This window comes from Adiantum capillus-veneris, chromosome 7 (genome assembly GCF_014529385.1).
Source record: "Adiantum capillus-veneris isolate H3 chromosome 7, ASM1452938v2, whole genome shotgun sequence".
NCBI lineage: Eukaryota > Viridiplantae > Streptophyta > Polypodiopsida > Polypodiales > Pteridaceae > Adiantum > Adiantum capillus-veneris.
In genome coordinates, this window is record NC_140937.1 from 8,766,786 (window position 1) to 8,783,529 (window position 16,744).

Genomic DNA, 16,744 nt, shown 5'->3' on the forward strand with positions numbered 1-16,744 from the left:
GAGAGAATTTTGGACTTCCCAATTTCTTATGCAAGTAGGCAACTAAATCAAGACCAAAGAAACTATACAATATTAGAGCAAGAAAGAAGGTCATCAAACTACACGGTTAATAAATTTTGCCCTTTATTCAAGTAATATATCCAACATTTTTGCCCATCATGATACATTCTTTGAGGGGGACAATTATTCAAATGACGAGGGGATATAAAATTTAAGTTGCAACACAAAAAGGACCAAATACCATAGAGCTGTTGAACATTCATCTCATATAACTAGTAGCAAAGAGTTGATTAGAGTTGAGGATAAGTTGCCCGATGCTATGCTGTTTGCAATGAAGTGGTACCAAAGTAGACTAGTTGGTTTTCTTTTCATGGTGGTGCTACCCTCAAATATAAAAAGGAATTCACTGATATCAACCAAAAATTGGAGCCATCATGCTTGATTCTTACATGAATGAGAATAATGAACATGTGTGAAGAGAGCTATAGGAAGAATCCCACAAATCTGGACGACTTGTGACTTAACAATCAATATTTCTCAAACTCTCAATTGATCCAATACTCTGAAGCTAGAAAGATTCAAAGTCACCACTTCTACACTTAGTTTCTAGTTCAAATTGATTGTATGAGATAGGTAGCTGGTTATCAACTTGTTCTCACCACCAATTGTACTTTTGATCATATACATGGAAACTACAAACCTTACAAATTACTAACGAAATGTTTTTCAATCCAGCTGAATTAGATAAAATCCTATGTCATAATGGCAAGGTCATTCAATCTGAAAGAGATTCAAAATTCAGTGGCTCAAAAACCTAAGCTAATCTCGGATGTTCATTACTATGGATGTTCATTACAGAAAGATATGGAAATAAAATGCTACATTATTGTGAAGGAAATCAATGCCTCATATTCATCGTTCATGGAACCCTGCTGTCACAATTAAGGAGGCTAGCCAATCCCCTCACATAAAAGGCAGAGATAGCAAGTAGCCTCAAATTGCTTTTTTTCTTAACGCAGGTCTCATACTATTGTTTGTTCTTCTAAGACCACAAATGATACAGCAGTAGCACTCACAAACTTACGCTTCAAAGAAACGAGATTACAGGGTTTCATGCGCTCAACATGCAGCATCTCCGGAAACACGACTTGAACACAATAACATAGCCAAGTATACTACTCTTCCAAACCATCAAAATGGGCTCAATCCCATACGACGCATGATTGTCTCTATTGCCAGTACAACCATGCACTTACCTCCCTCTCTTTCTGACAAGCTTACACAGCTCAATGTCTTAATGACCAGAAAAGAATGTCTGAAAGCTTTCACTGCACTCCAGACCATCTTGCCCAATCCACAAACTGCATCCCTCCATAAGTATTATTTGCAAACCTGATACCGATGGTGAATGCCATTGCTACAACAGGTAGTCTTTTTGCAAGAGCAGACCCCTCAACCACTCTCTCCAGTCCATTAACAACTTGATATCTAGTATTTGAAGAAACGGCAAGGAAAACACCTGGTCACATGATAAAGGCGGCAACAAAATGACAAACAGATTAGCATTTGAGAAGTCGAAGTCTAAAGCTGTGAGTAAGCCTATAAACACCTCAAGGAAACAAGAATGCCCAAAATTCACAAAACAAAAGTGCAAGATATAATGGTAGTCATTGATAATGTACTATTAATGCATACCCCATAACACAGCACTTTTCACTAGTGGTGGTACAGGTACGTCGGAATCCGATTTTTTCACTTTCCTGATGACAGGTAACGTTTGAGCATTTTTGTGAGCAGGTTTCTCATATGTAGACAACCACTAACAAAAAAAGCATAACAAAAGCGTAGGAGTTACCGCTTCAGCAACATTATGGAGTTCGCAATTCCTTGCCCAATTATTCCACAGCTAAATCCCACTGCTCCGTATTGTATACCCTGACATCAATATCCAATTACCATGGGCTACAGATTTTGTCAGCATAGGGGATAAAAACACACCACATACCGTATTTACCTCTTTTTCTCAAAAAAAAAATCTCACGACATATATCTATCCCGAACCTTATAGAAGTATGAGGCAAGTCGTTGCTGAATTGAAAATGTCCTTCCTGGAGTGGCAGCTTCAAAAACACTGTCAAAAGAACCACGAAATCATTTGAGATTAGACTTGAAGAAGCTTTATGTACAACATACCAAAGACCACAAATAGCATAAATTTGCTTAATTTTTTCTTGAGCATTATGCCTCGATGTATCAATTGATAGTTAAAAGCCAGGGAAATAATGCCCTCATTCCAATTTTGTGTTGGATCACGATTCACACCTATGACAGGCAGAATTAGACTAATTAAGCATCATGCCTTGATCTTGGACAATAGAAAAACGTCTCGCACGATTCACACCTATGACAGGCAGAATTAGACTAATTAAGCATCATGCCTTGATCAAGCTAACTACAAAGCATGATGAATACTCGATGCACCAATTGATAATTAAAAGCCAGGGAATTAATGCCATCATTCTATTTTCGACGTATGACAAGGAGAATAAGACTGATGCAAGCATCATGCCTTGATCTCAGACAATAGAAAATCATCAAGCTAACTACAAAGCATGATGAATAGCAGATCATTGACTAGCTTGAGCTTGCAATAATCCTCTCATACAACATGTAAGAAGAACTAGCTATGGCCTTTCTGGAAAGACCAAACCTTGCAAGAGAACATGTACATCCCTTCTGTAATATTGAGTAGTATCATGTTTCAAAAACAACCATGCAGAGGTATACCATATCTTCGAAGTTTTTGGAAAGCAAAAAGGGACTGAGGCTTCTGGCTATTGTCTGGCAACTGGCACATAGAAGGCGTTCCTAGAATGAGAGGGAGAAGTACAAATTTTGAACAAACACGTATCAAACAAACAAAAATGCAGTCTGCAAAAGAGGCAGAGACTATTAGTCAGTCCCTCCAAATAAACAGAGACATGACTAGGTCCCATACGTTTTGCAATAAACAATGAACCATAAGCATTTGTCTGTCTAGCAAGAGGATTTATGTGCCTTCAGTTGTTACAAGTTGAATTGGTTTTGCAACTTTGATAAATTTCAAATATAACGATGCGATTTATGAGACTACTGTCACAAAGATGGAATCCTAGGTGGAAAGCAACACATGGCTTCACGTGGACCCTCACATGACTCTTGCATAGTAAGATAAAATGCGGGACTCAATCGGGACGACAGAAGTTACCGAACGGGGTCAATGTAAACAGCGACTTGGGGGGGGGGGGGGGGGGGGGGGGGGGGGGGGGGGGGGGAAGAACTTGCTTTAGGATTGTTTTGGACTATATATACCGACGTATAGAAAACAACAATGAGAGAACAAGATTACACCAAAAACATGACACTCAGAATAGGCAGCGGAAGATGTGATGAAGACACCTCCAAATGGGTGGACACCTTGACTCCGATAAGATCCTTTGAAACACGACACCACCTGCAATGCCACATGCATGAACAAGGCAACTGGGCAGAAGAGAGATCACTGAGGTAGAAAGAGACAGGACATCTATTGATTGCCCAAACCACTGTAACAGGGAACATGCCGACACACCCTAAACGTTCCAAAACGGCGTTCCAGACGGGTCCGGCTCCCGAAACAGAGTCGGGAACAAAGCACCATTCTGGGACGGGGTGTAACTGGAACTTTGACCCAAAACGGGGGGAAACGGGGCGGAACGGCACCCGGAGCGGTCAACCAAAAAAGTCAATGTTTTTAAACTAGCCATTTGGGGGCATGTTTGGGGGCAGATTTGGGGCTATTTGGGGATAGGTGTGGGGCTATTTGGAGGGTTGATTTGGGTCTGTTTAGGGGCTCGTCTCACCTCCTCCTCAAACTCTCAACGTCTGAGCTACTCTCCTTGCCAAGCTTGAAGCTTGGACATGGAGCTCTAGCTTCTACCTGTTCTTTTTTGGCGGAAAGCACAACACCCTCAAAGAACAAATGTGGCTTCTACCTCTGTTTCTCAAGCTCCATCTCTCTCTCTCTCTCTCTCTCTCTCTCTCTCTCTCTCTCTCTACTATGAGATACGGGGCCGTTTCCATTGATTATTCAGAGAGGGTTTACCGTTTCGGTCCTTTCTCTAGGGTCATGAGTTATGAGGATCAGAGATGTCTTGGGCTATATCTACTTGAGTGAGACACTTTACTGGGGAGAGATAGAGAGACAGATTACAGATTTCTTTTCACTAGATATGGGACAGCCAGAGGAGTAGCCATCACTGCACAGCTCGGCCCACACTCATTCGACCACTACCTGCACTCTCATCGACCGAACACTGGAGCTACGGAGATCCAAACGGCCACAATTGAGGAGAGGGGCTACACAGCATCGACGGAGACTACAGCAGAGGATTCGAGCTATACTCTCTCGACATCCAGAGTGCAGATGAGGATGGATTCTAGTAGTAGTATCTTTGTTCTAGTTCTTTTGTACCCAGACATGGTATTAGATTCACCATTTTGAAACAGATTGGTCTCATAGGTCATTTTGGCCTTTTGAAGACGCCCGGTCAGACTACTGACCATGGAGGAGATTGATGAGATCCGCAAGCGACCGATGTTGGATCTCCTGTGATCTAGCTATCCCGGCTAGCTGTTTAGCTACTTAGTTCACACCTAGCAATTCAGGATTCCATAGTATTTCATTTTGTCATTTTGTCATTTTGGTACTCTGACTTTGTATCAGATCCACCACATTGTAACTTTCTGGTCTCGTAGGTCACTTTGGCCTTTTGAAGACGTTAATATAACATTTCATTCTCTCTCTCTCTCTCTCTCTCTCTCTCTCTCTCTCTCTCTCTCTCTCTCTCTCTCTCTCTCTCTCTCTCTCTCTCTCTCTCTCTCTCTCTCTCTCTCTCAAAAAATAGCAGCGAAGGAAAACTAGAGCTTTGCATATAAGAGTAACCGGTCTAAAAGACCGAGGTGATGTGGAAGAGGAAATCGAAGAACTTCTTCGCATGATGGTTAGTGAGGCTACTCATACAAAGGCATGGAGGGTAGGGAAGAAGACACAAGGAAATGGGGAGACTTCAAAAGAGAGAGCTTTAATCATCCGTTTCCCATCCATGGAGGCAAAGAAGGACTTCTTGAAGAGGCGTCCTACACTAAAGAAAACAGGCATATTCCTTGGAGATGACCTCACCCTCACACAGCTTGCGCATATGAGAGAGGTAATGCCAGAGATTCAAGCGGCAAGAGAGAAGGGAAAGACGGCCTTCTACAGAGATGGTCGAGTGGTAGTTGTAGAGTAGCGCTCCACATGACGGTGTGAGACCTATGGGACCACACTCAAAGTTGCCACCTCGAATTGTAATGGATCTATGTGCCTTAATGTGGGTGCTTTTGAGGATACTTTTAGGGGAAGAAACATCGTCTTCTACTCTGAGACACATCAGGCCCCTGGGAAGTCTATGCCTCACATTAGTGGATATAGATAGGAGAAAGCCTGTAGACAGGAGACACGATCAGAGCACAGAGGACGGGGCTCGGGAGGAGTGGCAGTGTTATTCAGGGAGAAGTTGCAGCCATTGATACATATAGCCCACAGGGATGAGCAAGCTAGGTACATGTGGGTGAGATTGAGAGTAGAGACAGGCAGATATCTTTACATTGCTATTTGCTACTTTCCCCCGAGTACGTCAGTTTATGCACCACTCAAAGGACAGTCCCCCTTTTCTATTTTGAATGATAGCATATGGGAGTTCTCTAGAAATGGTGACATCATCATTCTAGGGGATTTCAATGCTAGCACTGCCCATCATCAAACAGTATTTTATGATACTTCACAGGAGATGCTGAGAGAGCTGGATGTTGCAAAGACGGGCCTATCCAAACTATCACAGGATGGGGAACACACTGAGTATGGATGACACTTGATAGACATGGGGACTGCACATGGATTGGCCATCTTGAATGGCCTACAGAGATTTCCCGCTGCGGGGGGTCATGGCACAGCCGAGACGAGCCCCTACTCGGGAGACGGACTCTGTATACATAGATGGGATCTACAGACGCTTGTGCATAGAGAAGCCAGGGCGACCTCTGGAGGAGCTTACTACTATACTGACACAGACACTACATGATGCAACAGTAGAGGCATACCCACATACCCAGCCTGAGCAGAGACGCAGTTCAGGGAGCATGCCCCAGAACAGTTGGTATGATGAGGAATGCCGGGACACTAGAGCTAGACTTCAGAGGGAGGTGCTTTTGGGGGACATCACTCACAGACAGTCACAGATTGATTTTCGACGCCTAGTGCAGCGGAAGAAGAGGGCATTTTTCGCTCGCCTAGAGCAGGATCTATACCAACTATTCTTGAGTCGGGACTCACGTGAGGCATGGCGGCCATTTCATGAGCGCACACACCCCCCCCCCCCCCGCCATCACTTCTATAGAGGCGTGGGGCAATACGCATCATCTCTGTACACAATTCCTGAGCAGCCCCCCCTCCCCGACCCCCCCGATCCATGCCCACACACATGTGCATTTTTCACCGTTGAGATGGTGAGGAAGGCCATTGACAGGATGAGGACTGGGAGAGCATATGATCATGATGGCTTAGTGGCTGAGCATTTCACGCATGCCAGAGATCTACTAGCAGAGCTTCTAGCAGTTATGTTTAACCGTGCCATGTGTGAGGGCTCGCCTGATACTTGGAGCCTATCTACTATTGTACCTATCTTCAAGTCGGGAGACCCTATGGAGCCTGGGAATTATCGCACTATCACGATTGGACACGCATTGGCACGGTTGTACGCATCTATTCTTGAGTTGCAGCTGAGTAGATGGGCAAAGAGGGAGGAGATACGCGCAGCCGGGCAGGCGGGGCTCAGGAGGGGTTTTTCTACTCTTGACCATATCTTGACACTCAAAGCCATCATTAAGGAGGGCAGATCAAATGGGAGACGGATCTATTGTAGCTTTGTGGATTTCCGCAAAGCATTTGACACAGTACCCAGAGCTAGATTGATGCGCAGATGGGAGTACCCACAAAGCTCATTTGGGGGGTCATGGCATTATACAGGTCAATAGTGGGGCATGTACACACCTCAGAGGGTCTATCCACACCGGTTCACTCAACTATTGGGATGAGTGGGTTTTAGTGGGCCAGCATTTTCATTGAGGAGGGCAACAGAGACTAGATTGACCAGAGCCCATGCAGCATTTGGGTAGATTGGAAAGGATGTGTTCACAGGTTCAGTTTCAGGAGCCTCGGACGGAGCTATGGCTCTTTAACACTTTGGTGGCTTCTGTATTGCTTTACGGAGCTAACATTTGGGGACATTCATTGGATCGTCACGGGAGGACAAGCCAAACTGATGGATGGGGGGACATGGAGAAGCCTCTGGTCTCTATGATCTCGTGGCTCATTATGTCACGTGACACATCCAACCCTATGTGTCCGTGGACAAGCTACAGTATGATCAGGGTTCAGTCAGTCCAGTCAAGTCTAGATTAGCAGTGATCTGGCACTTTTGTGAGTCTATTCGTAGACCGTGCATGCCCAGTCACTTAGCAATAGATGCATATCCTCTGGTTGCACACAGCATGATCATCAGTATTCCCTTCAAAATCCATCAGATTCAGTCAGGGGAATTTTCCAGTGCATTTAGCCTATTTTCCCTATTTCTAGTTATTTTTTTTAAGTGACTTTCCAACAAGAGTAGGTAGGGCAATTTTGCTAAGTTAATATATAAGCAAACCCAAGTTAGCACTTTCTGGCAAAAGAGGCAACAGGAGCACATGCTCAACAGGCACCTTCTCAACAGGACCCAGCAAGAACCTTGGCATTTTCCATTGCCGTCACCGCCAACACCCATCAGCCTCAGCGTTTTTCCATCGCCAGGAACTCCCTTTCCTCAGCGTTTTTTCAGCCCTTGCAAGATCGCAAGAACCCCTTGCATCTGGCATTAACAGATCAGCCTCCCAAGCCACAGGAACCTCAGCGTTTTCAACAGTAAAAACGCAGCCTTGACCCAGCGTTTCTGCAGCGGTTTCAGCCCTTGAATTGCAGCCCTCATCCAGCATTTGTCAGCGTTTTTCAACCATGGATTTGCAGCAGTAAAACACAGCAGAGTCTCCCTCTTCTCAGCGTTTTTATGAGCCCTAATTACCGCGACAAAACAGGGAATTTCAGCCACTGAAACAGAGACCAAAACAGCGTTTTTATGAGCCCTAATTACCGCGACAAAACAGGGAATTTCAGCCACTGAAACAGAGACCAAAACAGCGTTTTCCACATCCTAAGTTGGTCCCAGATTCTCAGTCATTATCCCCTTGTGGCCAGCAGATAGAAGAGCATAGAATTCATCCCTAAAGTCTTCATCGTCGTCATCGGCATAGTCCCCATTTGTATCAGCCCATGCATCATCATTGTACACCTTTGTGCAATCAAAAGTAGACCACTCTCGCCGACGAGAGTGGGGCCTTTGGAGGAGGGTTTTACAACGTCTCTGGTGTCGTATCTCTCTTCTCTCTCTATCTCTCAGTCTCACTTGCACGCACATTGTCCATTCACTTTGTTCATGATCATAGCACTTTCCATTAAGAACGGAAGGCTCTACCTTCCATAAGAACTAAAAGGAACCTTGAGCACAGTTCGAAGCACTCATCTTGAGCAAAGCACAAGCAATCATTCCGTTGCACCTAACATTGGTATCATAGCTTTGGCAGTGTTCTGTATCACTCAAGGAAAGAACCACAAGAATTTTTTTGGTTGTTGAGGTCGCACGAACCCAAGTTCGCTTTGGCGTGTCGATTTCTAATCGTGTTTTGTTGAAGAGTGACAGGAATCCCAAGAAAGAAGGGCTTGTCCAGCCTCCCCTTGTGTCTCTTTTCACTCATTAAGAACAGACCGTGCACTTAGCGGCCGGCCAATCGACGTGAGGTGGGAAAAAGCAACCTTGGTGTGAGCGCAAGGCCGCCAAGGGGTGCGCCCGCAGAAAGGAGTAGAACTCGGGTGAAGAGAAGATCCTTCTCCAACGCGATTTGCAAGCGAAAGAACACCTCAAGAACCTCAAGATCCTCAAGAACCCAAGAACCAAGACCCTCAAGAACCCAAGTTCCTCGTGAACTTAAGAACCAAAGATCATAGTGCATGGTCGTCACCCGAAGCGGAATGGATACTTCGCATTCAGGTGATGAGCATGAGAGAGGCGGCGAAGATTTTTCCCCACCAAGAGACTTTTTCGACTCTCCCCCTTCGCCATCTATGCCAGGAGTTGTACTCACTCCTATGGAGATGATGGTCAAGTCGATGTTGGACATGATGGCACAACAACAAGAAACGAATAGAGTTGCATTGGCACAACTCGCAAGCAAAGCAGAACAACAAGAAGCTAGGGACCGTGAACGCGACGAAAGAATTGCAAGACTTGCCGAAGAACAAGCAGCTAAGGACCGTGAGCAAGTAGCCAAGGACCGCGAGCACGACGAAAGAAACCCCAGACTTGCCGCACAACAAGAAGACAAGCGCCTTGCTTTCGAACGCGAGCGCGACGCAAGAAAAGAAAGAAAAAAAACTAAGAAAGGAGGAAGCGGCAGCACGAAGCGCAGCCTTGGAGGCCGAGCGTGAAGCTCAAAGGGAGCTATGCACTCAAGAATTGCTTGTCCAAGTCCTAGCCTCGAAGACCGAACCACCCAAAGATCGTGGGAGTTCATCAAGTGACGCAAGCCACGATGCGGATTCCAACAACCCAGTCACCGAAAAGTTGACCTTCAGTAAGTATGATGATAAGATGGATGCTACGGTTATTCATTCTTGGTTGCATCAATTTAATGTTTATTTTGCGACAACTAAGAAAACAGGAAATAGCAAAGTTTTGAGGGCAGCTATGTACCTTACCGGTGATGCCATCAGTTGATACCACGCATGGCAAGAGGCGCGACTAGCCACGCACCTAGTGAAAGCCGACGGATTCACGTCCCTTTCCTTCGATTGGGTTGATTTCCAAGACTGGGTTGATTTCCAAGACAAGCTCAAGGCGCGGTTTATGCCACCTCAGTACCTCACACGATTGAGAGACGATTGGCGCTCTCTCAAGCAAAATGGTATGCCAGTCATGTCTTTTTCTTATCGTGTTTTGCAGCTAGGCACTCAATTACGAAGATCGGATGATGAGCGCAAAGAGGCTTTTCTCTTTGGATTGGACGAGTATATCAAGTACGATGTCGAGGTACTCGATCCAATCGATCTCAACAAGGCGGTAGCGATTACTCTCGCACAAGAGATGAAGCACAACAAGGGAAAGCCTAAGGAGAACAAGACTTCCACAAGTACCTCGCAGACTTCTCAGAACCCTCAGAACGGTACAAACGGTAAGAATGGTAAGAATGATAACTCTTCTAACCAATCTTCCAACAGTCTCTCATCAAAGAATTCTTCCAATGAATCTAAGGGTAAGGCTAACACAATTGCTAAACCTAAGCTTACTCCATATGAAAAGGTAGCACAAGGAATTGTAGGAGGATATATCACGTCAGAAGGGCAAAGCACTTATTCTAAGGAAAGTCGTTGTTTTCATTGTCACATTAAGGGTCACATAAAAAGAACATGTCCTAAGCTTGAATCGATGAATCTAAAGAACCCACAACACCCACTTCCTCTGTCAATGCAATGAATGATAACACGAGTGTGCCCCAAGTTTCTCATGACCCTCCCATTGATGATTCTCTCATTAAATGTTATGGTCGCACGTCGGGGCACCGTTTTGTCATATTGTTTGACCCAGGTAGTATGCATGATGTGATCAATTCCTCTCTTGTTGAGAGAGCCCGCCTCGAAGTTAGTTCGAGATCTCCTATCGATGTCTCTGGCTTTCGTCCCGATATGGACGCTCTCATCACGGAGGAGTGCCTTGATGTGTTATTTGCAATTAAACAAACTGCCTTCACTAGAAGATTTGTTGTTTCTCCTCTCTCAAGATGTGATATGATTTTGGGCATTCGATGGTTTCGTGATAATGACGCTCTCATGGATTTTCTGACTAACACTATAACTCTCAATGCCAAAAGTGATTCTCCTATTGTCATTCATGGAGAGGACATTCCTCATTCTCCATCTCTCATTGCTAATATGCAAAACAAGATTGCAAGGATTCAGGAGAAGGAGACTCTCTCAGTCTCTTCTTCTCCACAGCATGATACACAAGATTTGCATGATTATGAGAAGCATGATGATTTGAATGATAATGATTTGCATGATGGTTTGGATGATAAAGACAAGCATGATGATTTGCATGATCAACATGTGATTTCTCACAAGCAGGATGAGTTGCATGAAGAAGATGTGATTGTTCACAAGGATAGAGTGTTAGTTGATGCTTTTTCTAGCGAAGCTAACCTCGTTGCAGATTCGATCAATCACGAAGGATCGATCTTGGCTCTCGAGCCTAGGTCCAAAGAACCCTCACAGGAAGTATTATGTGTTCGCATGATTGATACGCACGCATTGTTCGAGTGTTTCATTCGTGACGCTTTCCTGTATTTTAGTCAGCATCGTTATGTGATCCCTTTTCCTAGGCATGACATATTGTATGTTGAGCACGTTTCTCTCAAGGATGAGCACAAATGTATGCGGATTTTTCATGAAAAGCTGAAAAGTATGTATGTAAGGAAGTCACATTCCATGTCTCTTCCTTGGCATGACACAATTTCCGAACGAGCACATGAAAGTATGAGCCCCAAGCATGGGCATTTCCATTGTGTTTTGCCACAGTTGATTGCTCTAGATCATAAGAGAAAGATTCGATCTCATTGTTTGCATGTGTTTGATGAAGGGTTGTCACTCCATTTCTATGTTCATCTACATTGCATACACAGTCTTTAGCAAAGACAAGCTTTTTTCCACTCACTTTACATGGAATAGGTATGTTCATGTTTTTGTGTTGGAAGTGGTTTCAGGAATTTTCAGCCATGGAGATTCTTGAAGACGAAAGAAGCAGGTCTCTAGACGAAGTTGAAGCAAGGAAGGAGCCACAGAAGACGTTGAGTCGCTTCCGGCGCGGCCCAAAGAAGCAAGCATTGCAGACCTTTATGAAGTTCAAGTACCGTACGACCCACACATCAGAGTGGGCCGGTGAAGAGTCCCTTCCAGGATTCCGGATGCTATTGGCGATCTCCTTCGACGCCATACAGTTCGGTACCAGTACCTCACTTTGAAAAGGAGGGGATGTCACGTGACACATCCAACCCTATGTGTCCGTGGACAAGCTACAGCATGATCAAGGTTCAGTCAATCCAGTCAAGTCTAGATTAGCAGTGATCTGGCACTTTTGTGAGTCTATTCGTAGACCGTGCATGCCTAGTCACTTAGCAATAGATGCATATCCTCTGGTTGCACACAGCATGATCATCAGTATTCCCTTTAGAATCCATCAGATTCAATCAGGGGAATTTTCCATTGCATTTAGCCTATTTTTGGTTATTTTCACTTCTTATTTTTAAGTGACTTTCCAACAAAAGTGGGTAGGGCAATTTTGCCAAGTTAATATATAAGCAAACCCAAGTTAGCATTTTCTGGCAGAAGAGGCAGTAGGAGCACATGCTCAACAGGCACCTTCTCAGCAGAACCCAGCAAGAACCTTGGCGTTTTTCATTGCCGTCACCGCCAACACCCATCAGCCTCAGCATTTTTCCATCGCCAGGAACTCCCTTTCCTCAGCGGTTTTCAGCCCTTGCTTGATCGCAAGAACCCCTTGCATCTGGCATTAGCAGATCAGCCTCCCAAGCCACAAGAACCTCAGCGTTTTCAACAGTAAAAACGCAGCCTTGACCCAGCGTTTTTGCAGCGTTTTTAGCCCTTGAATTGCAGCCCTCATCCAGCGTTTGTCAGCGTTTTTCAGCGATGGATTTGCAGCAGTAAAACGCAGCAGAGTCTCCCTCTTCTCAGCGTTTTTATGAGCCCTAATTACCGCGACAAAACAAGGAATTTCAGCCACTGAAACAGCGACCAAAACAGCGTTTTCCACATCCTAAGTTGGTCCCAGATTCTCAGTCATTATCCCCTTGTGGACAGCAAATAGAAGAGCATAGAATTCAGCCCTAAAGTCTTCATCGTCGTCATCGGCATAGTCCCCATTTGCATCAGCCCATGCATCATCATTGTACACCTTTGTGCAATCAAAAGTAGACCACTCTCGCCGACGAGAGTGGGGCCTTCGGAGGAGGGTTTTACAACGTCTCTGGTGTCGTATCTATCTTCTCTCTCTATCTCTCAGTCTCATACACTTGCATGCACATTGTCCATTCACTTTGTTAGTGATCATAGCACTTTCCATTAAGAACGGAAGGCTCTACCTTCCATAAGAACTAAAAGGAACCTTGAGCACAGTTTGGAGCACTCATCTTGAGCAAAGCGCAAAAAATCATTCCGCTGCACCTAACACATTAGAGCTAAGGCTTCAGTACCACGTGCTATTGTCCAAGCAGAGCTAGCTGCCCCCCCACTAGTGGTTGAGGCGCTCACCAGATCTGTCTCCTTCATACACCGCATGTGGGAACTTCCCAGAGACAGATATGCCCGCCTTGCACTTGAGTCCTCTCAACATTTAGACATGCAGGGAGATACAGCATGTTGGTATGGGGAGATGACATCATGGTTTCAGGCGCATGGGTTCAGCATAGACAGATTACCTCCCTTCCAGTACTCACTGGATGCACCCTCTCTGACTCTTACACAGTTCGAGATCACCAGGCTCATCCGCCAGGACCTGACTCAACTAGACACGAGGAGGACATGGATACAGCCAGCACAAGAGTTGGGCACGAAGATGGCTTTCTACAGAGAGCATACGAGGCCGCTTCCATTGCTTGTTCAGAGAGGGCTTTGGACCACTCTCCAGAGTCATGCGGTACGAGGATCAGAGATGCTTGGGTTTGTTTTTGCTCGAGCTGCGCAGACACAGAGAGAGCTTGATGGAGGAGAGGCTAGCTAGTCTCAGAGACAGATCACAGACTTCTTTAGAGCTGCCACTGGACAACCGGAGGAGCTACTACCACAGCAGAGCTCGTCGCCTCACACCAAAGACACACTGATCGACCGAGCGATCGAGCTGGGGAGATCCAGACGCCTATGACTGCGGAGAACTACACAGCATCGACGGAGGCTGCATCAGAGGATTTGGATCACTTTGGCCCGACATGCACGACGCCCGATCAAACTACTGACCATGGAGTTGATTGATGAGATCCGTTAGCGACCCATACTGGATCTCTTGTGATCTAGCTATCCCAGCTAGCTGCTTTAGTTCACACCTAGCAGTTTAGGATTCCATAGTATTTTATTTTGTCATCTTGTTGTTCTGACTTTGTATCAGATCCACCACATTGTAACTGTCTGGTCTCATAGGTCACTTTGGCCTTTTGAAGACGTTAATATAACATTTCATTTCATTTCTCTCTCTCTCTCTCTCTCTCTCTCTCTCTCTCTCTCTCTCTCTCTCTCTCTCTCTCTCTCTCTCTCTCTCTCTCTCTCTCTCTCTCTCTCTCTCTCTCTCTCTCTCTCTCAGGCGGCGCAGGCCAATGCCTACTGCTCACGCGCAAGCTGTCTCATTTTCAATAGTAGAGCATCCCTCTCTTCATGTATGAGTGAGGCTGTCAATCTGCGAGTCTCAAGAAGTGTCCTATCAGTACGATCATCACCAATACGCACAATGGCGAACACGAAAGAAAAACTAGCTACTCCACCCAAAACAGAAACACGTACAGGTACAACTACAGGTAGAGGGACAAGTACAGGTACAGGGAAAAACACAGGTACAATCACAAGAATGGACGGTCCGGTTGTATGCTCTATGCAAGACATATGGGGTCTCATTACATCTATGCAAGAAATGATGATGAGGTAGAGTGAGGACATTAAGAAACTTGCTCTCAAAAACCAGAAGTTAGAGCACACAATCAAGATGCAGGACCTGAAAATCACGCAACAAGAAGAGAAATTTCAAGCATTACAAGACACTTTGAACAAGCAGGTAACTACCCAAGAGGAGAAGCTTGCAAATGTATGCGACACACAACAAAATGTACTTGGGCATGCAAACTCATGGGCAAATGTAGTAAGGAATGGCCATGCGAATTCACATGCTATATCACATGCGACAGATAGGTACGTAAATGTGGATGAGACAGAATACCGTGAACGCGAGAAACGCAATATGAACATTGTGATTCGTGGCGTACCCGAATCTGACAATGAAAAAGTGCTCACATTGAACACGGATGTAACAAATATCATCACAGACAAGTTTGGAATGCAAGACGTGGTCATATACGGGGCACACCGTGTGGGCAAAAAAAGAGCCGAGGGCAATCGTGCGATTGTATTCACATTGTTAGATGCGCGCAAATGAGCCATCATCCTTGAGAATGCACAGATTTTCTTGAAAGATAGCACAATCTACATTAGTGAGGACAGGACGCCCTTGCAACAAAAAGAACGGAGACAGGCATATGAATAACGCATAAAGAAGAACGCATCCCCTAATACGGGGACATCACAGGAGGCATGACAGGTAGGGACCCATGAGATCACAGATATACACATAACAAGTTGGAATTGTCGGGGTTTCCCCTGGCACAAAGGAGATGGTCTGCAAGAAGTTTTGCCTAAAGCAGATGTACTTTTTTTGCTTGAAACATGGGAACATGATGCATGCCGTATCCCTTGCATTGAGGGATATATGACACAATCCATATGGATGCCAAGTATGAAAATGAGGGGTCAAGGCGGGGTTGCAGTGATGTACAAGGAGGAATTGCACAAGGTGATCAAAATAAGCAAGGTTGATGAATATAAAAGATATATCTGGATCAAAATTGAGACAAAGGATAAGCCAATATTCCTTGCTGGATGCTACATACCGCATAGAGAGTCGTCATTCTATAATGCCTTCAAAATAGACAAAGGAGATCCTTTTGGAGAATTGTATGCAGATATTGAAACCTACACACAAGAGGGCATAGTCATGCCTATGGGAGACTTGAATGCTCGTATAGCACACACTCAAATGCAAGTTGTGGATTTCACACTACATCCTGCCAATAAGGAGGGATATGACACCCCCAATCCTATGTGGGAGAGGTGCTCTCATGACCAAATAACAAATCCACAAGGATCAGCCTTGATTAGCATGATGAACTCCATGCAAATGTTAGTCATAAATGGATCGCGGAAATTTGCAAACTCGGGTAAATACACATGCTACACGGCCAATAAAGGGATGAGCACCATTGACTACATGTTGGTTAGTTACGATGGATCACACATAATACATGATTTTGCGGTGGGAGAATGATCCCCAAACTCTGACCACACACCCATTCACGTATGGTTACGAGTGCCCACACAAAGGAAGGAAAAGTAGCAGCAGAGCCGACTTGGTCATACAAAATGCAAATAGAAAATAAAAAGGAATATGCGACTTTTCTTGATAGCATACTCATGGTACATGACATGCCCTGCAACGTTGAAGACACGTGGCTAATTTTCAAACAAGCAATGATCACAACCCTTGAAGTTGTAATGGGTAGAGCTCGCAAACAGAAGAAAGATGCAAAAGGCATGCCACATAATTCATGGTTTGATGAAGAATGTAAGGCAGCCAAACACAGGTTGAGAATGACACTCAAGTCAAAGGAGGAATGGACACCTTTAGTCAAAGAATATAATGCACTCCTACGAAAG

General features: G+C 44.9%; 1 protein-coding gene across 1 annotated transcript in view; it reads right to left on the bottom strand.

Annotated features, from left to right (window-relative positions):
• Nucleotides 1-863: 863 nt before the first annotated feature.
• Nucleotides 864-16,744, bottom strand: part of LOC147453409 (protein RETICULATA-RELATED 1, chloroplastic-like) — a 38,452-nt gene continuing 22,571 nt past the window's right edge. Inside the window, exons 4-7 of the mRNA XM_086515590.1 lie at nucleotides 2,062-2,131; nucleotides 1,856-1,935; nucleotides 1,696-1,760; nucleotides 864-1,519 (exon numbers count right to left, since the gene is read on the bottom strand). Coding sequence (XP_086371716.1) covers nucleotides 1,326-1,519; nucleotides 1,696-1,760; nucleotides 1,856-1,935; nucleotides 2,062-2,131 — 409 coding nt within the window. The 3' untranslated portion in view covers nucleotides 864-1,325. The remainder of the gene's footprint in view (nucleotides 1,520-1,695; nucleotides 1,761-1,855; nucleotides 1,936-2,061; nucleotides 2,132-16,744) is intronic.